Here is a 23,955-nt window from a genome sequence, read left to right as displayed (position 1 = left end):
GATTTGGAGGTGCTGATCTTCATCCCAACCGCTTCACACTCGGCTGCAAACCACTCCAGTGAGAGTTGGAGATCACAGCTTGATGAAGCCAACAACACCACATCATCTGCAAAAAGCAGAGATGCTATACTGAGGCGCTTTGGCTGCGCCTAGAAATTCTGTCCATAAAAGCTATGAACAGAATCGGTGACAAAGGGCAGCCTTGGCGGAGTACAACCCTCACTGGGAACAAATCCGACTTACTGCCGGCAATGCTGACCAAACTCTGACACCGGTCGTACAGTGACCGAACAGCCCGTATCAGGGGGCTCGGTACCCCGTACTCCTGAAGCACCAGCCACAGGACTCCCCAAGGGACGCGGTCAAACGCCTTCTCCAAATCCACAAAACACATGTAAACCGGTTGGGTGAACTCCCATTGTCCCTCGAGGACCCTGCCGAGGGTGTAGAGCTGGTCCACTGTTCCACGGCCGGGATGAAAACCACACTGCTCCTCCTGAATCCGAGATTCAACTTCCCGACGACCCTCCTCTCCAGCACCCCTGAATAGACCTTACCAGAGAGGCTGAGGAGTGTGATCCCTCTATAGTTGGAACACACTCTCAGGTCTCCCTTCTTAAAAAGGGGGGACCACCACCCCGGTCTGCCAATCCAGGGGCACTGTCCCCGATGTCCAAGCGATGTTGTAGAAAGGTGTCAACCACAACAGCCACACAACATCCAGAGCCTATAGGAACTCCGGGCGGATCTCATCCATCCCCGGGGCCCTGTCACCGAGGAGCTTTCCAACCACCTCAGTGACTTTGAACCCAGAAATAGGAGAGCCCACCTCAAAGTCCCCAGACTCTGCTTCCTCAAAGAAAGACTTGTTATTGGAATTGAGGAGATCTTCGAAGTATTCTCCCCACCGATTCACAACGTCCCGACTCGAGGTCAGCAGCACCCCATCTCCACTATACACAGTGTAAATGGTGCATTACTGTCCTCTCCTGAGACACCGGATGGTGGACCAGAATTTCCTCGTAGCCGTTCGGAAGTTGTTTTCCATGGCCTCACCGAACTCCTCCCATGTCCGAGTTTTTGCCTCAGTGACCGCTGAAACTGCGTTCCGCTTGGCCAGCTGGTACCTGTCAGCTGCCTCCGGGGTCCCACAGGCCAAAAAGGCCCGATAGGACTCCTTCTTCAGCTTGACGGCATCCCTTATCGCTAGTGTCCACCAGCGGGTTCGAGGATTGCCGCCACGACAGGCACCGACCACCTTACGGCCACAGCTCCGATCGGCCGCCCCGACAATGGAGGCGCGGAACATGATCCACTCGGATTCAATGTCCCCCACCTCCCCCAAGACAAGGGAGAAGTTCTGCCAGAGGAAGGCGTTGAAACTCTTTCTGACATGGGATTCTGCCAGACGTTCCCAGCGAATCCTCACAATACATTTTGGTTTACCAGGTCTGACCGGCATCTTCCCCCGCCATGGGAGCCAACACACCACCAGGTGGTGATCAGTTGACAGCTCCGCCCCTCTCTTCATCCGAGTGTTTAACACATGCGGCCGCATATCCAATGAAACGACAACAAAGTCAATCATCAAACTGCGGCCAAGGGTGTCCTGGTGCCAGTTTTAAACATATGGACACCCTTATGTTTGAACATGGTGTTTGTTATGGACAATCCGTGACGAGCACAGAAGTCCAATAACAGAACACCACAGGTTCTGATCGGGGGGTCCGTTCCTCCCAATCACGCCCCTCCAGGTCTCACTGTCATAACCCACGTGAGCGTTGAAGTCCCCCAGCAGAAAGAGAGAGTCCCCACGGGGAGCGTGTGTTTCCCTAATGATCATGTTAAAATGATTTCTATATTGTAATATACATTATATGTATTGGTTTACATGTTTTCCTTCTCCAGTCTATGAGCATTATCTCAGTTAATTTTGTTAACGACTGAAGATGCAGAAACTTGGCAAAGAGGTTCTATTATATATTTGAATTAATTCCATCAGAAGCCAACATAACCCTGGAGACCAAATTGCTTTGCCTTCATTTAGGGCCACCATGAATAATAGACCACCTAATGGAGTGTGCGTTGTGTGTTGGAATAATAGATTCAAATGTACTCGAGTACACAATATTGTGTGACATACACAGTGGAGCTTTAAAAGACAGCAGGTTCTATTCATTATGAGGCCACAAAATTGTAATAAATTTCATTGGAAGATCCCCTCTCATGTGGTTTATGTTATTATTAGAAACAGCTCTCAGAATGATGCAGTGTAGTTTTATACCACTGCAATCACAATAATAAAACATACTGTTAATTCATACTGCCCTGACATTTAAAAAGTACGTAACATTTTTGTAGAGGCAGGTGCAGGGGTACCTTATGATGTTGTGGATGCTTATCCAGCATGTAATCATTTGGTTGTGGTGAACCCCCTTATTCCTTACTGCTTTTAGATCATCATCCTTGTTAGGGGAATATGGTCAAACACACTAATTGGGTGTTAATGGTTAGGAGAATTTTAAGAATTACCGCAGAAAGCATTAAAGGGATTAGAAGAAAATTGACCTATAGTGTAACCCCCCTCGAGCCTTTCTCCACTGCACTGGAGGATTATCACTGGGCATACACAACCTTGTCATCGATAAAAGGGTGAAATGGGAAGAGGATTATTATGTGCACTGTGCTGCATATGAGAAATGAAAAGGCTCAGCTCAGGCACTATCCATCTTCTATTCCACTTATCCTCACTAGGGTCGCAGGTGTGCTGGAGCCTATCCCAGCTGAATTAAGGTGAGAGGTGGATTTACACCCTGGACTTGTCACCAGCCAATGGCAGAGCATGTATAGGCAAACAACCATTCACAATCCCACTTAAGGGTTTGGAGCAGCAGTCGTGGGCCACAAACAGACTAATGAAAAGATTGAAGGGCCGCTTTAAAATTCTTTAAATTTAATTTATTATACACAATGAAATAAATCAGACAAGCAAATAATTACATCTTGTTTAATGTTTATAATTTCTAGTTATTTTTGGAAAATTGCTACATTTTTGTTAAAGGTGACAAGGCAACTAATTAAGGATTTACAAGATTTGGGGTGGCCTCGGCCCTGTATCCCGTTAGACTGGATCCACCCTTGCATTGAATAGCGACCAAATCCCAATCTCCAAATTCAGAACGCAAATCAAAAAACTGTTAGAAATTTGAGAAACATTAACGTTCCTAAATCTGACCTTGACAGAGAGCATAAAGTGGAAGAAACAATGATTGCTTCTATTATTATTGCTTAGTAATAGTTTTTTTTAACTTTATCTTTGCATATCTAGAAAAGCTCTTTGGTATCTAAACCAATTTAGTGGTGCCTATTTTTTCAACACCACCTCTTTCAAATGTCATTTTTAGTAGGGCTGGGTATTGATTGTAATTTCCTCAATCATTCAATTTTGATTCACAAGAGTTCAATAAGATTAAATTTAAAAGAAAATCAGATTGGATTCGAATCACTTCACTTGAATCCGATATTGATTAATTATGGAACATCAATTCTTCTTAAATATCAAGGACATGATAAAACTCCACAAACATTAAATTTCAAATAAATTTTGCGGAAGTAACTGTTAAATGATTTAGTTTATTAATGAAAGTAACATGTGTTATAATCTCTTAAAGTGATTATATCACAGTGTTTTAAGCCCTTCCACAGTTGACTATAGGCATATAATGATTAAATCTTACCTTTGACACCATGGCGATATAATTTTTTTAATGAAATATTAGGTTTGCTGGTTATTTTTCTAACGTGGAAATAAAACACCTGGTTCAGTAAAACCCCGCCTCGCCCCGTGTGCTTGCAGCGCCCCCGGGGAGCCGGCTGCAGCCTGCAGCTGAAGCTCTGCGTTTGAGCACTCCTCTGAATGGCCACGCAAGCCATCAATTCTTCAATAAGCAAAACGGCTCCTTGCCGCAAGAAATTGTGGAGGAGGAGGGGAGGTGCAATGACCACTAAACCAGGGGTGCTCAAGTTCGGTCCTCAAGAGCCCCTATAAACATGTTTTCCATGTTTCTCTCCACTTGAATAAACCTGACGTGTTGTTGATGTTTTTGGAATTTTGGAGGAAACCACTTAACCCTCTCAAGCAAAAACAACTCCTTACTGGATTCCCTATGATTTGATGTTGCACTTCGGTTCTCCCTTGTCTTGCAGTGCCTACACAGAACCTTTCCCGCTGAGCTCGGTCTCTGCCGGGTCAGCTGAGGAGGACCATGGACGTACCTCAGAAGAGGAAGAAGGAGCTGCTGAGCAAAGCTACGATCGACAAGTGAGTTATGGGACATACAAATTATACCACAGTTTAATTTGCCCGTTTAACTCTCTCGGTTGCAGCCAGGCTAGCTATAGTACACAACAGTGGAAGATGGCCTTAGAGACATAAACGGCCACTAAAGAATAATTATATTGAATTGAAATGTGTTTGAGTCTAAGTGAAATTGTTTGGGAAGTGTCCCTCTCAACACAGAGTACAGTAGCCTTGCCAGTAAACCCCTAAATGGTTTGAATGTGATGTGTTGAGGCCTTTTGATTAGCCTCTAAATCATTGTTGTCACTGTGCACACACTCATACATAATGCATCAGTATTTAAAAGTGCCATCTTTGAGAGGACCCTCATGTCTATGCTGCACTTTAATGAAATAATCAGTCTCATTCTGACAGCAAAACTACACTCTTTTTTTTTTATTTATCATTCCCCTTGGTTTCCGTATAGCTGCTGCTGTTAATGCTTGAGAGCAATAAGTGCCCTTTTGAACATTAACTGTGGTCATTTATCTCTCGCTGCTTTCACCCAGACTGATGGCCGATCCCGAGCGTTCTATGTCGCCAAGGAGCTTGTCGATTCAGAAAGACTGTGAGTATGGCCATGGTGTCGTCACACCCAAGCATATGCATCGTGAAGGTGTTTTGCCTGCTCTAATGTCACCCACGTGTGAGCTAATCCATCAGGCTGCATGCAGAGCAACAATCTCTTCCTCACCTTGCTCTCTACCAAACTAATTCTCTAATGCGGTTTGCCATCATGCATAATGTATAGGTCTTGTAGACAGATTAACTTTGTTTCATTGTGTGAATGTTGAGAGACAAGCGTCATTACTTTTATGTAAAACAATCAACAATCTGGTGCTATTGTGACCATTATCCAACCTGTATTATTTTTGTATAAGTGCAAATGCTATGGCTTTATTCTATATATTTTATTTCTGATCTTTTCAGTGGGTCGTAATACTCTTACTTACTTCACCTTCACATTTTTGCGCTACACTTTTAAAGCTGCACACCAAGTTGATGCTGATCAGACCAATATTTTTTCAAATCATTATTGTTAATTCTCCACTTGTCTTCATGAGGATTCACAGTAGTCAATTTCAACTTGACAAAGAATTAGAACCCTTCCCAAAAAAGAGGCAATTTTCAGAACTCAAAAACATGGTTCAGTTGTAGTGGGATTTAATATTGTTAGGGTTTGGTGGTAGAGTCTGAGAAGTGGACGCAATTGCAAGGAGGCACAGTGAACAGGCAGAGGGAATTTTGTACGTGACTGGTAGAAGGATAATGGACCCAAATGCCCCCGCAAGGCAGTGAGGCAGGAATGGAGTGCAAGAAGAGGAACATTCATAACACATAGTGGGAAAGGTGAACATGACTGGACGGGATGTGACTGGATTGGACGCCTTGACTGGACAGGACGTAAGTAGACTGGTCGCCATGACTGGACAGGACAGGAGTGGACTGGTCGCCATGACTGGACAGGACGGGAGTAGACTGGTCGCCATGACTGGGCAGGATGAGAGTAGACTGGTCGCCATGACTGGACAAGACAAAAGTGGACTAGTCGCCATAACTGGACAGGACAAAAGTAGACTGGTCGCCATAACTGGACAGGGCGAGAGTAGACTGGTCGCCATGACTGGACAGGATGAGAGTGGACTGGTCGCCATTACTGGACAGGACAAGAGTAGACTGGTCGTCATGACAGGACAGGACGAGAGTAGACTGGTCGCCGTGACTGGACAGGATGAGAGTGGACTGGTCGCCATGAGTGGGCAGGATGTAAGAAGATTGACAGAACGTGGGCGACTTGGTTGAACAAGGACGAATTGCCTATTACGTTACGTGTGGAAGTTCATGCGTGTAGTCTTTGTATCAGCCAAGTTTTCTTCGTCCTCACCGCCAAGCAGTCTTTGTCGTCATCGCTAAGTTGTCTTCGTCGTCATTGCTAAGTTGTCTTCGTCACCGCCAAATCACCATCATCGCCACAGCTAACCAAGTCATCCTTGTCACAGTCAAGTCATCTTCGTCACAGTCAAGTTGTCCTCGTTCAGCCAAGTGGCCCACGTTCTGCCAGTCTTCTTACATCCTGTCCAGTCATGGCAACCAGTCTACTCACATCCTGTCCAGTCAAGGCGTTCAGTCACATCTCGTCCAGTCATGTTTGTCTTCTCATCTTTCCCACTATGTGTTATTAAAGTTCCTCTTCTTGCACTCCATTCCTGCCTCGCTCCTTGCTTCCCCGCTGTTGGGTCCACCATCCTTCTACCAGTCACGTACAATATGACAAATGTAAGAGCATGAATGTTTAGATCAGGGGTGTCAAACTCATACACTCTAAAAACAGTTGAGTCAAAAGTAACCCAATTATGGATCAAAAATAGATTGACCCACTTTATGGGTCAATTTGACCCAACTTTCTGGGTTGTTTTATATGATATGACCCAATTTTTTGACCCAAGTAAAGGACCTGACCTATATTTTATGAGTTATTTTACACTAAAAGACCAATTTCTTGACTCAAAGTTGGGTCAAATTGACCCAAGTAGAGGATCAGTCCACCCAACTGTTTTAAGAGTGTATAAGCTCAAGGGCCACATGGAGGAAAACATATTACCAAGTGGGCTGGATCGGTAAAATCATGGTTTATAACTTTAACTTTAACAATTGGCGTCAGTTATACACCGTTTTCCGCTATTTGCAAGCGAGCCCTAAATAGCGGGGTTCAACTGTTAATATAAGGTTAAAAAAACACACAAATGTAAATGGAACGCATGGAACATATGTTTTGCATATGTATTATTCCCAGAATGCATTGTGTGGCACAGTTAATAAAGCTATGGGATGTTAATCCATGTCATATGTGTTTGTGTTACCAGTAGCACGTCTGTCTTATTCAGCACGTTTGATTTATGTAGGTCTATGTTTTTATTATTATTATTTTTTCAACAAACCGTAACTTTAGGTTGTGTGTAAAATAAGGACATCCAGGTCAATTCCATGTACAAGTTACATTGCTCATCTGATGATTGTTTGTGAAATTAAAGCTTTATGTTTTGATTTTGGCCGACATGACTCACTTTTTTAACTTTACAAGATCATCTCGTGGGCCGGATGAAACTCCTTTGCGGGCCTAATTCGGCCCACGGGCCGTACGTTTGACATCCCTGGTTTAGATGATGGCAATAACAGAGTTTACAAAAGAATGTATTTGGGACAGGTGAGCAATTCAAAACTTTTAATTTGATGAAAAATATTGTGATTCTGAAATGCTGGACTTTTTTTCAGAAAAAAAAAGGGTAAGGCAGAAAATCACAAACGGAAGTATTGATGTGTCAGTGATGACATTGCCCCAATTTTTTCTCACATTATCCTTATACTGCTCACAACAGTATGGTAGCATATTTGCTGTTGCTGATTATTATGATTCACTTAACTAGCTTTAAAATTATTTCTTTATTTCATACATGGTAACATTTCTCAACATTCACATCAGTTGTTATTCCTTGTTTCATTTTGCCTTTTCTATCTTTTTCAGACATGTCAGTGCCCTCAAGTACCTTCAAGAGGTAAAAATAAATAAATGTGTCCTCCTATTCCACTTTCTTGAAAACCCACTGATAGCATTTTATCATGTGAATGTACTCCCCAGCCTCTGTCTGCGTCTCCTCCTCCCCCTGCTGTAAAGCTCTGCTGAAGTTTATCAATGTTGTTGCAGTGAGAGCTACTTCCTGGTCTTGACAAAGTTAACATGTTGTGCTGTGGTGTGGTCAGTTGTAAAGTGATGCAGCGTGTTTACAGCCGCCTACTGATATTCTACTTGTAGCTTTACTTACCTGATAGACTATGTATAGTATATAGTAATACTTAGAGTACTAAAAGTGTCATTTCTGGCACTTAAAGTTGGATTATGTAGACTTCAAACTACTAGCTCACTCCCCTCCTCACATCTCTGCCCAAAGAAACACCCACAGCTCACTAAAATTGATGCATGGCGGCATGCCAAGGCAGCTACATTGCTCGCATGATTTATCCATGATGGAGAACTGCCAAAAATTAAATGTTACCGGTAAGAGTTTGTTGTAGGATGATACAATCAATTAAAAACATAAGATGAACTTACCTGATGACCAGATCAGTAGTTGCAAACCATTCACTATATATTTGTTAAATTTTTGTTGCTGACTGGAGTTCAATAGAGAGGGATAGATTTTAAAAAGATCATTTTAATGATATTCTGCAGTCAGCAGGTGCGTGGTGGCCATCGGGAATTTGATCATGTTTTGATGGTGTAGATAAATTGTGAATGGGAATAACCTGGTCTACTACAACCCTACTAACCCTGATTGATTAACTAATTGATTCATTTGTATCCATATATTGAGTGCATTTCATGCATTTTGATGCACAATCAATTCTCAAATATTGACAAAATCTCAACGATTAAATAAATGATTATGACTATCCCCTGTGGAAACTAGCAATTAACTTTTAGTGACCCAACGATCATGAAAGCTTCTTTTACAGTTTTACAATTTTTACAAATATTTTTATTTATTTATTTATTTTTTTATACAATGCTCGCCAAGGGACTTCAAGGTGAGCTGAAGTAAGTTGTCATGTAGAGTGCAATTGTATTGCACACGCACCGAGCTGTGAGTGTGGGCATGTAAACAATTACTTCAGTGAATCAATTATAACCAAAAGAGGAGATTACTACAAGAAAACATTTTCATCAAAATTGTATAATAATTGCGATGAATGACTGCTAGTAAAGATCCGACAGTTTGGGCATTGAGGTCATCAGTTAGCCTGTACCTTTTAACCTATATATATATATATATATATATATATATATATATATATATATATATATATCATGTTTTTACGCCAGTATAATATGGTTGTAACGTGTTGTAAAGTTACCATGTTTATATGCAACATTTTTAACATGAACATCATGCAAATCAACTTGCGATTGTGATTGGTTAGTTGAGATCCAATCATGAACCAGAAGTGTTGACATCCAAATTGTGCATTTTATTGGTTTAGTCACGCAAACTGGGACCATCTACAGGTCTGAAGGGGTTAATCATATGTTTTTTGACCAAGTTTTTTGATAAATAGTTAATAGAAGTTACAATTTTTAAATTAATCTAATATCAGCCTTAAGATTCTCCACACAGGCCGATGCCGATATTTTTGTCAAAATGCTGAATATCGGTTCCGAAAATCGGCCTGGCCGATAATCGGTCTATCCCGTTACTACACTTGCAAGAGGAAATCAAAGCCAACCTACAGCATTACTTGTCTGTAACATTGTTAAGTCTTTTAAGTACTTTTGTTTGTATCAATGTGCTGTTAAAATGGTTGGATACCAACAAGTGTAGTGTGTAAAATGGAGTTATTTAGCTTGGAAGCACTACAGTGGCTCAACATGCTTGTTTTTGGGGGGGAGCTTGAGACTTATATGAGCTATTGTTCCATTGTCTGATAAGGAATAACAAGAGCACAAAGAATTTCCAGGGCCTGTCTCCGCAAAGGAAGGGAGGCCGTGCTCCTCTTTTAAAGGACTTTTCGCACAACAGCTTCAACATATGGGCTTGTTATTTTGTTTTTATTTGTAACCTGTGACCTCTGGACAAATGTTATGGCAGCCAAGCATGACTATCTGCTTAAGAAGCCGCTCACGTTGCTTCTTGACCGGCCTTACGTGATGAAAATGGGGATAGTCTGCACAAAGTAAAGTGTGTGCGTGCGTGTGTGTCTATGTAACCTAGGAGACAGTATTTGAGTATGTAGCCGATCTTCTCTCCGGCAGATGTGATGAATGCTAACGTGAATGAGATCAATTGTGCAAGATGCATGGCTTGGTAGTGCCAAGTGTCAGCACATTATCTCACAGCCAACTTGAACATCTTTATTTGGTTTATGTCTGGACTTTTCACAACTACAATTTATAGGCTCCACAAGTCAATCGCTTAGCGTGTCAGCCCCTTTTTCTGATATAATTCCTTTCATTTTGGGCCTCTTTGCTACAATTGGTCTCCAACGTGTCAGAGTTCTTCGTGCAAGAGTTAGCAATGCTTGTTTCTTCACTTGGATTGCCATCACATCAGGGAACATTATGTTCTTTTCCACTGAGAAACTGAACATACGGTAGATTCTACTGTCAATGCAAAACAGTACTGTGACACGGAGGCCATTATGCAACAACACCTGGTGGTATGTCTTCTGCAGACAGTTGCTCCTTTCCTGAATGCCTGGACAGAGCCCAAAGTGAAGGCAGGGCAGCAGGAAGGATGTTTAGGAAGACCCATTTTCCTTTCCTCCGCTATCCTTATTCTTTAGCATTCACTGGCCATAGCATTAGATAGACAGTCAATTCTGTGGAGTAAATTTGACACCATTTAGCGTAAATTTTTTAAAGTTTTAGAGTAGGTTAATATTTACACTTGGAAGAGAGTAAAATAAAGAATTGGGAAAATAAATGAATAAATAAAAGTCACTCAAGGGTTGAGGAACAAACTCATGGCCTTCAGCTTGGGAGACTGCCACACTACCGCCTGAGCTATGCCTCTCCTAGTATTTGCTTATCTCCAAGAGGAGACCAAAAACATAATTGTTGGTCTTGGAGTTAGGAAGATGCCAGCTGACACGAGCGATATACTAAGACACAGCAGGATCTGCATGGCTCAGGGAGTATATCGGCTCTCTCCCAAGCTGAAGGTCATGAGTTCATTCCTCAACCCTTGAGTGACTTTTATTTATTTTGTATTCTTTATTTTATTCCCTTCCAAGTGTAACTTCTTATACTCTAAAACGGAGTCTATTTGGTCCCACTCCAAATAGAGTCAAATTTACTCTACAGAATTTACTGTGTAGCCCTGCACAGTTGAATGTAAATGCAGTATGAAAATGTTGAAAAACCTGAACACTGCTGCTGTCAATGAAGATCTTGGGACAAATAGACTTCGTCTTTTTTTGCTAATGATTTGAAAAGTGGCTCCACTTCTTTCCCCAGGCTCTCCCCCTTTCTTCTGTCCATCCTTCCAGCCTTTTCAAGTAAAGTTTTTCTAATCAACTTCCTTTTTGTCTTGTGAAGGACTTCAGGCCAGCAGTGGCCGAGGCCGTGGCTGAGGACGGGAGTCCGCTTCTGGACGATCAGAGGCTGGAGGAGATATTGGGTGTTCTTCCTCAGGTCTTCACTCTACACAGCAACATTCTCGCTGAGCTGGAGGAGCGCATTGATCACTGGTACGCAGCACCATAAACACATTAATACTCCATATTTGAAGGAGATTCTAATGTTGTTTCGTGTTTAGGGAGGAAGGCCAGAGAGTGGTGGATGTGATCTTGTCATATCGTGAGGACTTCAGGTTGTTTGACACCTTCATCTCTGAGTATGATCGCAGCATGTCTTTACTGGAGGAGAGCTGTAAGGTCAATCCAGACTTTGCCAGCACTGTCAAGAAATTTGAGGTAAAATCTAAAAAAAAATTGTAAATGAAACCATGAAGTCATATTCTGTTGCTCTTTGGTTAGACGATTATTTGTCTGTCAGGGGTGCTCAAGTTCAGATTTCCATGTTTCTCTCCACTAACACACCTGATTTATGATCAGGATCATTATCAGGTATTCTGCAAAGCTGGCTGATTAGCTGATCATTAGATTCAGCTGTGCTGCAGGAGGGAAACATGGAAAACAGGCTGCATAGGGGCTCTCGAGGACCGAACTTGAGCACCCCTGCGCTATGTAATGCACTTTTTATTGTTATTGTGATTTTTATTCTCCTCGCTTTTTTGCCGAGAAACAACTCCCACATAATGCTTCCAATTTACACCGTTCAAATTTCAACTTGCTTAAAAAATTCACATCTTCCGGGGTATTTATCGTCTAATTCCACATGACTTAAAGTGTTTGCACAATTTAACCTTAAATATCAATTGTTCTCTATTCATTTTCAATGGGACTGACATTGAACTTTCCACGCCCACTTCCATACATACAACGGATCATCATTACCAGTTCTCTGACACTGCATTGTGCAAAAAAAACAGGAATTTGCGGGTTCAAATCCCACCTCTGACTGTACATTGCAAATTATGTTAAGTGATTATATGCTAACCAACTGACTGTCATAGTTCTACTTTTCCATCTAAATCAATGGAGGGTACTTTCAGATAACACATTTCCATATAACTTTCAACTTCAACAGTTTTCTTTTTATTCATTTATCTTTCAACTACAATTAATACTTTGTAATTTTCACATAATTTATCTTGCATTATTTACTTCAAAAGCATTGAATTTAGCATACAGCTATTAGCATTCAGCTTTCAGCATTCCCATGCAATTTCTGCAGAAATTCCACTTATTCTAGTTTAAAATGCTGTACGTCATCCATTTTAAACCACAAATCCTGTTTAGAGTCATGGTCTCAGACCCCAACCACAGAATTGTGAGGCAGATGCTCTAAACACTTTACTGGTTTTCTTAAAGCTCATTCGTAATTTACATATTTGTAAAAGACACCTTGCTGTGATCCGTCTGTCTGCTATCTTCCTTTGCATTCATCCGACAGACTTGACCTTAAATTTCTTTCTCTTCTCTCTATGGGACTGACATTTCCTCTGTCTAGCTCACAGTTTCTATATCTAGTCAGCAATACCATTTTTTTTCCCCTTATCTATCTCTTCATTCTTAAAGACTCGCACAATAAAGGTTTAGGTAAAAGGAGTAATCAGCTTGTCACTATTTTATAGCCCATTTTATTTTATATATTTTCCTAATTCACTTCTTCAGCACATTTGAAAGTAAATGTGCATACTGGTGTTAATGGAAACGTGGACAGCATTTAATAAAAAAAGACAGGATATTAAGATAGCGAGAAAAGATAACCACATGCATCAGATTCTCATTTCCATGCAGCTGTGTGCTGGTCCGCAGAATAGATTCACTGTTTAGAGTGAGCGAACTGCATTCAGCTGTTCACATTACTACCTCCACGTACTTTGATTTACTGGATGTTTGTTGACAAAGTGCTTCTAAGTTTGTCTAGTTTGGGTAAGAAAGTGGATAAAGCACCAACTGTTTTCGCTCATGAATATCTAACAGCAGCTGCCTCTTCCTGGAGAGAAAAAAAACAAAACTTGTACCTCATTGATACTAGCTAGACGATCTAATCTACATAAAAAGAAGGATGAAATAAACACTTCACGATCCTCAACACCTGGTCTATGTCAGCTGAGAACTTGTCTCTCGATAACCTCCATAAAAGTTGGGCCTAATGGGCCTTTTCATTTTTGCTTCATGAAATTGAGTTACACTAATTGGCACCTGCAGTAAATGAAGTGATCCTCAGAGAAAGGTGAACGCATGAAAAGATATTGTCTTATCGAAGGGCGGTTTATTTTTATCGCTGTGAGAGATGATGTGTGGGGGGAAATGGGGGCTTACCCGGAGGGATGTTTCATAGCACACTTGCCAACACATATGCACACTGCATATATAGTGTTAATTTCGTCAAACAAAAATAATTTCGTCAACACACATTTTTCACCGGACTAAAACTAGACTAGACTAAAATCCTCATTAATATACAATAACTAGGACGAGACGAAAATGCACTTCACTTAATAAAAACTGGACTAAAATGTATGGACATTTTCAGTTCATGAACAAAAACGAGACGAAAATGATATGATTTTGTAAAATCTTGTCTCTGCTCATCTGTCACTGTGACACTGTCATGTGACACACACCCTTTCAAATCTGCAGCTAGCGAGTAACACATGGGACAGACAGTAGGTTCACAGTGAAAGGTTAAATAAAAAAAGTAAATTATCGCTATGATGTAACATTAATCCAACAGCTATAATGTTCCAACAATAATGTTAATCCGACCGCTGGTTTATTTACTAGCTCATAGCAAGGAGCCATAGTAGCCACTTATTGATCTACTGTAATTGTGTGTCAAGTTGTTTTCATCAAAAAGATGAGAGATGAATTTTAACATAATCTACTGACCCCAAGAAATACGGGGGTTAAATGATTATCTTGATTAAAACTACATTAAAACGTTGACAGTTTTTGTTGACTAAAACTAGACGAATAAAATTGTTTTCATAAAGACTAAAATGCTAGATTTAGAGTTGACTAAAAATGGACTAAATAAAAACAGGATGAGGTTGATTATGTTAAAAACTAACAATCGGGATTAAAACTGAACTAAAACTGAAATTACATTTAAAAATGGGCGGACCACTACCGGAACGGACGAAACACTAACTGCATATTGCACTTTCCCTCACTGTATGTTAGCCGTTGGATTTTTGTGCGTCCTCCTGCATGCTGTGGCCATTTTGTTTTGTGGAAGAAAGTGATGGATGCTGTGTTGTGTCAGAGCATCGGCTTGGGACTAGCGTGCAGAGTGTGACCCTTCCGTAATGAGGGTGAAGGAGCACCGAGGGAGCGCAAGGAGGATTGTATGGGTCACTGGATTCACTAGACCTACCACAGACATTCAATTATCAATTTACTGAATATTGTCATTTTCATCCGTTTGTGACACTTAAAAGTGTTCATTATTGCACCACTTTTGATCTACTTAGCAAACTCTCAACATTGATGTTGTTCTTTGTTGTAAGGCAAAGCCCAGGAATAGAAGTGCTGGCAATTTCACTGTGGATGTGGTGACAATGATGAAGTAGCCCGAGACCCTGATCAGATCAGAGTTAGCCCTTACAGGATTAAAGCCTCCCCTCGACAGCTTGCTCCTTGTTTGCCACACCATCTATAAACATTGGCCGCCACGGGCCCGCCGCAATTGTAATGGATTTCGTGAAGCTGCTTTTATGAATCTATTTTTAGATGACAACGCGAGGGAGTTCACCAAGTTTGTGCAAAGCCCGTCTGTTTTGACATGTGCACGAAGGTCAAGGTGGCAAAAGAGAGCATTGCAGCAGGTGGAGTGAATCCCTTGCCAGTCAATGTAGCTGGGCAATGAGGCGGATAGAAAGTAATTAGAGGCGCAGACTCCTTTACAACTCCCCAATTAGATCAGTTTTGTGTGTGCAGACAGCAAATCAGCTGGCCGTGAAAGAGGCTGAAAGGTGTGCTTGTTTGCGCGGGTGTCTGCGTGTCTGCATCGCAGCGTGAAGCATCGCTCTTCTTCTTCTCCGGCTCGCTTGTCCAAACAAGCCAAACGCTAATTATCATCTCTGGCACGCATCAGCGGATCACTCCCTCTGAAGAAGTGTCAATTGGATGACAATTTACATGCAACACTTGAGGAGAGCAGATGCTTCGTGGAAAGTGGGTTAACTATTCTGTTTTCTGATTCCCAAGCGGAATTTTTGTACTCCCAATGTGGTGGTCGGGAAACAAGGAGAGAGAAAAGCAAAGATAGAAAATGAGACTTTTTTTTTTTTGCACAAAATAATCATGCTTATGTGTGTGCATGTGCATGTGTTTCTACCCTTCAGGGTGTAAATACCTGTCAGAGACAATTAGACTGATTGATTTTCCAATACTCCCTCGATTGTGTGCTTTTTCTGCACCCTTTCTCCTGCAAATGACTCATCAGAGGAAAAAGAATGGGATATCCCCCCCCCCCCCCCCCCAGGTTTTTTGTCTCCCGGAAAGACGAGAAGGTCACCTTGGCCAAGGCAATTGCCTCAGTCACTTCTGACCTTGCGTTGTGTTACACTGGAAAGGTTAATCTTCATGCTTTTGTAGGGGGGGGGGGTATTTTATTTTATTTTATTTTTTATACAAATTTATAAAACTTATAGGCCGCTTTAATCTTTGTTGTGTTTACCTTTTTTGACAACAGGCATTTGTCACAAAATTAACCCCTTCAGACCAACAGATGGCTGCAGTGGACATGACCTATTCGCGTGTCTAAACCAATAAAACGCATAATTTGGATGATGTCAACACTTCTGGTTCATGATTGGATCTTAACTAACCAATCACAATCGCAAGTTGATTTGCATAATGTTCATGTTAAAAATGTTGCATATAAGCTTGGTAAGTTTACAACACGTTACAGGCATATTATCCTGGCGTTCACTATTACTACATGTTTTTTGTTAGGGGTATGAATCAACAACGGCAATAAATAACATGCTAATGATTTTTGGGGGTCTTTTTAAAAAATGTATCTTGCAGAGGAAAAGTCCAGAAGATGCCGAAGTCCCATTGAAACACCAGCTGCTGCAGGTCATAGTGAGAGTACTGCAATATCGCATGCTTCTTACAGGTAATGTACGCAACATATTACACTCACAGCCTAACTTAGAATTTGTGTATTTTTTTACATGACAAATTACCATTTACTTTTTTTTTTTTAGATCATTTTAACACAAACCTACCAAATAAAACTTAAATTATGCATATTCATTAGTCTAATAGTCTATTTATTTATGTATTTAGTATAATTAAAGAATAATAATTATTTTTTTATTCTTACATTTTTGGGATGTCTGCATTCAGTTTCATCGCCAAAACATACAAATTTAAAAAATAAAAAATAAAAAATAAAATTTTGATTTTTACATAGCAGTATATATATCGTGTATAAGTAACCTGATTATTATTCTTTTCAAACAATATTCTTAAATATTTAAATACTATAAATAAATACTTAATATTTAAATATTATATTATATTATATTTAAATAAACTCTCATTATTATTAATTTGGGGTAATTATGCTATATATATTATTTTATTATTATTATTATATATTATTTTATTATTATTATTATAATTATTATATATTATTTTTATATTATTATTATATTAATATTAAATACATAAACCTGAGGATTATGCATTTCAAATAAATAGGCTTTATTAGACAAATAAATATGTATTATTTAAAAAACAATAAAAAAGTAAATGGGAATTTGTCATGTAAAAAATGCTTAAATTTTAAGTTAGGCTTGAAATATTCTGTGAGTGTAGCAGCAAGCTTAAAGTTTATAACCGAGGCACGTTGGACACAAGTTTCAAGGAGATGCACTGTATACAAATCATAATTGTTATGTCTTGGACTTTCTGTTTGACTACATCCACAGATTACCTAAACAACCTCTCACCTGATTCGAAAGAATATGAGGACACACAAGGTAAACCTGTTGTATTAAGACAAACTTTTATGCATGACGCTGTTTCTCAAGATGTGACACTCACAAGGCTTACTTTTTGAGATGCATCGTAGATGAATTCAGTCGCATCGCTATTTCTTTTCTGTTTGTGTTGCAGCTGCCTTGGTGATTGTGTCAGAGGTGGCGGACCAGGCTAATGATAATCTGAAACAGGGGGTAAAATCAATTTGAAAGCAACAGATGTGTTAGCCTATAGAACCCCATAGATCCCTAAAGTCTGTAGTCGTACTGTTCAGAGAAGAAATCTGTCATCTTAGGAGAATGAAGGTTTTTTTGTGTGTTTTTTTAAAGCAAAACATCATTTTAACTCATTCACTGCCATTGACGGTTATAGACGTCAAATATTAATTTTAACTATTACTATTAGTTTAACATTTTTTTCCATTTTTGTTAACAAGAGTATGAAAACCTATGTTTTTTTATTGTGCATTTAGAACAGATATCAAATTTGTGATTAATCGTGGGTTAACTCGTGAAGTCATGCAATTAATTACGATTAAAAAATGTAACCGCCTGACGCTCCTAATTTTTAATAATCTTTTATTTATTTTCTTTAATCGCGTCAGGCGATTAAAATTTTTAATCGTAATTAATCGCATGACTTCACTATTAATCTCAAATTTTATATCTGTTCTAAATGTGCAACAAAAAAATTCTAGGTTTTCATACTCGTGTTAACAAAAGTGGAAAAACATGTTAAACTAATAGAAATACTTCAAATGAATTTTTGACGTCAATAGCCGTCAATGGCAGTGAATGAGTTAAGAAACATATTCAGAGAATACAGTGTTCCCACACTTTTCGCTCTGATATCCTTCCTTCACTTTCCCGCATCAAATTACAACTTCTCCTCATGAGATATATTTTCATAGTTTTTGTGTGTGTGTTTTTCAGTGTGGCCACAGTCCTTAACTTTTCACAAAAAAATTTAACATATGTGAAGAATTATAGTTGTTAGATTCAAGCACCGCATCAAATTTAGCTAATTTTGCAGTATGGCTTTGTTTTGTATCATTGAAAAAGTAATATTATCATTTACATTTTTTATGTATTTATTCATAAGCAAGGAGAGTAAAGATTTCTACGGTTCTTCTGTGCTGGGAAGGAGAAGTTGCTTTCTCCATGTTGAGCTCATGCAAAGGTCTCAGGTGCATCTTTACAGAGGAGAGCTTTGTTAAAGTGGACAAGATTTACAACCTCCATCAACAATGAGCTTTTTATAGAGATTATTCAAAATCCTCCCCCTGTTGTGTCTCGCTGGCTTCTCACTGCCAAGATCGCCGTGTTCCTCGCCTCCTCTGTTTATCATACTGCACATTTACTCACGCACACACAGGCCGACAGACAGTGTAAACACAGGCTCCCTCTATCTCTGTACCCCCCTTTTCATTCTCCCCTATCACATCCCTTTCCGCCGCTCTCTTTCATTCACAAACAAACAAGAGCAGTTTCATTCTATTTCTCCTTGGATAGTCACACAGCATCTCTTTGCTCACTCCAATATCCCAGGAGAACTTGCTGCGCATGGTCCACATAGAATACAGCATGAAAGGCAAGAGGGACCTCCTGAAGGCTGGCAGGGTGAGCAAATCGACTGCACAACTTTACCACCAGAATCCAAAAGCACCTTGTTTTTGAAAATCTTGTGTGTCTAATGTGGTAACAATAATTCTGTTGGCAGATGTTTGTCAAAGAGGGAACACTCATGAAGGTCTCCAGGAAAAGCAGACAGCCCAGACACCTTTTTCTGGTAACTCTTCTCCAACTCTGTCACATGAAAAGAGCTCACAGCTTGAGTTGAACTTTTATGCTTTTGCTACCCTGCAATTATCTAAATACAAAGGTTAATCAATTATCTTAGATCTTTGCCAAATCTTAATAAAAAGCTGAAGTCCCCGCCTGGTTTTAGCTCACTAATTAACTCATTCACTGCCATTGACGGCTATAGACGTCAAAAATTCATTTTCATTCGTTTAAATTTTTTTCCCACTTTTGTTAACAAGAGTATGAAAACCTAGTGGGTTTTTTTATTATGTATTAGAGCAGATATAAAATGTGTGATTAATCGTGAGTTAACTAGTGAAGTCATGCGATTAATTACGATTAAAAATAGTACTCGCCTGACGCCCCAAGGTTTAATAATCTTTTCTTTAAAAAAAAAAAAAAAAAACATTATAAAAAAAAAAGAGAAAAAAAGAAAAGATTATTAAAAAATTAGGGGCATCAGGCGATTAAAATTCATAATCGTAATTACTCGCATGACTTCACTAGTTAACTCACGATTAATCACAAATTTTATATCTGTTCTAAATGTACAAAAAAAAATCTAGGTTTTCATACTCTTGTTAACAAAAATGGAAAAAATAAACTAATAGAAATAGTTCAAATTAATTTTTGACGTCTATAGCTGTCAATGGCAGTGAATGATTTAACACATCTTAATTGTGTAAAGAGAAAATTTGTAGTTTTATCGAGTGCTACAGTGTGTGCGTGACTATTTCCTGACAGCGTGCAATGCATCTTTGGGTGTCGGTTGCTTGGCAACTACACATAGAAGCTTTTAACAAGATGCAGTGTGATAATTAGTGAGATTTAGTGGTGCTGTGATCAGGCCAAGCAAGGCTGGCTGTTTTCCTCACTTCTGATTCAAGTTATTGTTATTGTTGTGGGAAATGAGGTTAACATTACAACATAAATATTGAACACATCTCTCACAAGTTGGCATTATTTCATCCAATTCTTGGGCAAAATGCCAGTTGTGTTTTGCTCCAGAACCTGCATTCCCGTCCCAAATTGTTCACATTGGGCTTCGTTTACAACCAAATGTTAAGTACTACAACTTACTTATTATATCGCTGGTGTCAGGCCAAAACCTTGTACCTCCAAAATCGTCACTTTTCAGGAAACCCCAAAATTGACGTTTTTTTTTTTCTTCCAACCCATTAAAAACTCATGCACTGCCTTTGATAAGTTGACAATACTTGTCGATTATATTTTGGGAGCGGGGATAGATGGGGGAGAATCTAATTATGCTACACTGTGACTATCAAACTTGGAAACAACTTTACTGATGCCCAACCACCAGTAGATGACATTGCCTCATTTTATATGAAATAAAAACAGTTTTAGAGTCCATTTTTATAAAAGAACGGGACAAGGCAAAAAGGTGAGAGTCAGATTCGGTTTATATATAATTATTGAACATAATATCGGGAGTATTAAAAATTTAGACATTTTCTAAAACGGCTGGCAGTGAATGAGTGTTAACTCTTTAGATTAGTGAATAATTCGTAAAAATGACACTCACGCACGTGGACTGATTAAAAGTCTAGATTTTTGAAAAACATGAAATTTGCTAAATTGTCATTACGAGGTTTCGGCCCGACGCCAGCGATATAAAGTATTTATCTTTATAATGACTTTAAGTTCCAGAAATCCAACTTTTTCTTCTGGTTGAAAAAAATAATGCAAGATGAAGATGAAGCAAGATTAAACCTAAATATTGTCCATTTTTATGATTTATTTTTATATATTTTTTATTTTATTCTTATTTATTCCTAAAAATTTTGGAAATGCGATCTTGTTTCTATGTCTATAATAATCTACAGCATTCTGATCAATTATAAATTTAGGATACTGGATGTGCCTCTTTTGAAAAAAGTAGGAATATGTTTAAATATTTCCAAAATATAAGAAAAAAATTAAATAATAGGAAAAGTAGTATGCAGAGTATGAATCATTTGGGACCTGTTTTAACTCTATTTTATCTTGTGTCGATATTTCTCACTGCACCAAATTCCACCAATGACCACATTCACGTCCACAACTTTAGGTGCACTTGCACTGCCTAATCATGAGATCCCTAAATTAAATACCCTGACTTCAAAATGGTGCTAATGCTCATTTGAACTGTCAATGTCAAGCAGACCTGATTCAGAGCGAATGGAAGCCGCACTTCTCATTTCCTTTACTCATTCACTGCCATTGACAGCTATAGACGTCAAAAATTCATTTGAACTATTTCTATTAGTTTAACCTTTTTCACACTTTTGTTAACAAGAGTAGGAAAACCTAGAATTGTTTTATTGTATTAGAACAGATACAAAATTTGTGATTAATCGTGAGTTAACTAGTGAAGTCATGTGATTAATTGCGATTAAAAATGGTAATCGCCTGACGCTCCTAATTTTGTATAATCTTTTCTTTAAAAAAAAACTAAAAATTTAAAATTGGAAAAAAAATAATTACAATTATTTTATTTTATTATTTTTAAAAGGAAAGGATTGTTAAAAAAAATTGGGGTGTCAGGTGATTAAAAATGTTTCTTTTGTTCTCTTTTTTTTTAATAATCTTTTTTTTTTTTAAAGAAAAGATTATTAACTCTTTGACTGCCAGACGTTTTCAGAAAAGGGATGCTGTCAGTGCCAGCCGATTTAAGCATTTTGACTGATTTTTCAAGGTCCACAGAAAATGTTCTGTTTGGACTATGGAAGCACACATACTACCAAATGAAAGATTGAACTTTCATCTTTCATTAGAAAAAAAAAGTTAGTTTCTACCTTATTCCGTTCTTTAGTAATCAACAATAGAAAATGGTTAGTTTCATCCGAATGCGCTTGTTTTGGACCAAAATACGGAGAAATCAAGCTTTTAGTGAAACAATATTATTTCATGCACTCTAGTGAATTTTACACTTCTTTTTGTCCATGAATGATGCCACAAACACCTAAATAGTGCTTTACTTCTATAAAACACTACCACCAAGAATGAAAGTGTTTTTTGATAGCAAAATACGTTTATTTACATTCAACAGTGTAACAATTTGACAACAATTTGGCAAACTATTTACAAATGTGTGCAACTGTGGTGCTATTTACAAATATGTGGATGTTTCAACGACAGTTTTTCTTTTTGTGAAACACTCTCCTGCGTGCAAGGAGACGCAACATGATTTGCACAACAGATTAGTTTCACTGCGATTGCCTCTTCGCTACACTTTCTTGCAGGCCGTTTTTTCCGGGGAATAGCAAGTATATACTGCAGTGTGTGTTGCCATCAAGTCTAATATCAGGATCATGCTACGGTTACGTTACGGTGGTGTTACGTCTGGCTTCCTCATGTCCTTCGGTTCCTATACCGGGTGGTAAGAGATGTTCTGATCCATCTTATCCACTCCATTCATGGTGAGATCGTAGTCCAGAACCAGTGTCTTCTCCGTGATCAGACTGTACCCGCTCCTCCGATGAATATGAATTGGACTCGGGGTACTCTTCATTGTCCGACCGAATGTCAGCTTGTGCAGCTCCGGCGTTAGCAGCGCTAGCCGGTGAGGCTTTATGACGTGAGAATAAAGGCCGCGTCCAACTGTGGCATCCAACTGTGGCGTCAACCTCGGGATTCACCATCATCATCATCATCAATGCATTGGTCGATGCTTTTCGACAACTCTCCATCGCCCGATCGAATCTCCGCTTGTGTAGAAGTACCCGGTCGGTTGTGCTGCGCGTTTTCCGGCGTTAGCAGCGCTAGCCGGTGAGGCTTACTACGTGATCATAACGGTCGCGTCAAGGCTTCCAACTTTGGCGTCAAGCTCGGAGTCATCATCATCGTCGACATCAATGCGCTTTTTAGTATTGATCGATGCTTTCCGTCTTTGAAAAAAATGCTCAAGCGTGAGCTGCTTGCAACCGGTTGCTTCATCAGCCATTGTTGCACTCTAGCTCCGCCTCACGTCTTCTACTGACGCCCACGGTGGGCGGCCCACCCAACCTTGTGCAAAGAGAGTCATCGCTGCCATCTAGGGGCCAAAACGAGTCATTAAACTAACTAGATCTGCTTGATACTTGATACACAGCTGCCCAAGGCTTTCCTCCACCCGTTTCCAAAAAAACATAGTGAACGTCTTTTAACGTCCTCGGCGCCCCTCCGTAGGTTTTTACTAAACGTTTTATAACGTTCATGGCGGTCAAAGAGTTAAAATTTAGGGGCGTCAGGCAAACATTATTGTCATGCAACATGTCAGTTACATAGTGAATTGTTTAATTTTATAAACTGTGACGATTTTTTCGTGTAACATTGCAAAAGTAAATAAATAAAATTACTTAAATATTCAATCCAATTAAATCAATATTAACTCATTCAGTGCCATAAATTCATTAAAAAATATATTATTAAAAATTAGGAGCAAGAGGCGATTACATTTTTTTATTGTAATTAATCGCATGACTTCACTAGTTAACTCACGATTAATCACAAATGTTATATCTGTTCTAAATGTACAAAAACATTTCTAGGTTTTCATACTCTTGTTAACAAAAGTGGGAAAAAATGTAAAACTAATAGAAATTGTTCAAATGAATTTATGACGTCTATAGGCGTCAATGGCAGTGAATGAGTTAAAAGCTGCGTGCAAGAAGTGCGCTAATAGTCTTTGACAAGGTGGAAGAAGACACTGAT

General features: G+C 39.3%; 1 protein-coding gene across 2 annotated transcripts in view; it reads left to right on the top strand.

Annotated features, from left to right (window-relative positions):
* fgd5a (FYVE, RhoGEF and PH domain containing 5a) overlaps window positions 1-23,955 on the top strand; it is a 42,599-nt gene that overhangs the window by 9,243 nt on the left and 9,401 nt on the right. For both annotated transcript variants that reach the window (XM_086087743.1, XM_086087742.1), the window contains exons 3-12: window positions 4,207-4,321; window positions 4,849-4,907; window positions 7,863-7,893; window positions 11,430-11,581; window positions 11,650-11,806; window positions 16,499-16,589; window positions 17,410-17,460; window positions 17,597-17,655; window positions 19,009-19,080; window positions 19,181-19,249. In XM_086087743.1, coding sequence (XP_085943869.1) covers window positions 4,207-4,321; window positions 4,849-4,907; window positions 7,863-7,893; window positions 11,430-11,581; window positions 11,650-11,806; window positions 16,499-16,589; window positions 17,410-17,460; window positions 17,597-17,655; window positions 19,009-19,080; window positions 19,181-19,249 — 856 coding nt within the window. The remainder of the gene's footprint in view (window positions 1-4,206; window positions 4,322-4,848; window positions 4,908-7,862; window positions 7,894-11,429; window positions 11,582-11,649; window positions 11,807-16,498; window positions 16,590-17,409; window positions 17,461-17,596; window positions 17,656-19,008; window positions 19,081-19,180; window positions 19,250-23,955) is intronic.

The sequence above is a fragment of the Leptonotus elevatus genome, chromosome 10, assembly GCF_054856555.1.
Source record: "Leptonotus elevatus isolate MCC_2025b chromosome 10, RoL_Lele_1.0, whole genome shotgun sequence".
Classification (NCBI taxonomy): Eukaryota; Metazoa; Chordata; class Actinopteri; order Syngnathiformes; family Syngnathidae; genus Leptonotus; species Leptonotus elevatus.
This window is presented reverse-complemented; position numbering and strand designations above follow the sequence as displayed.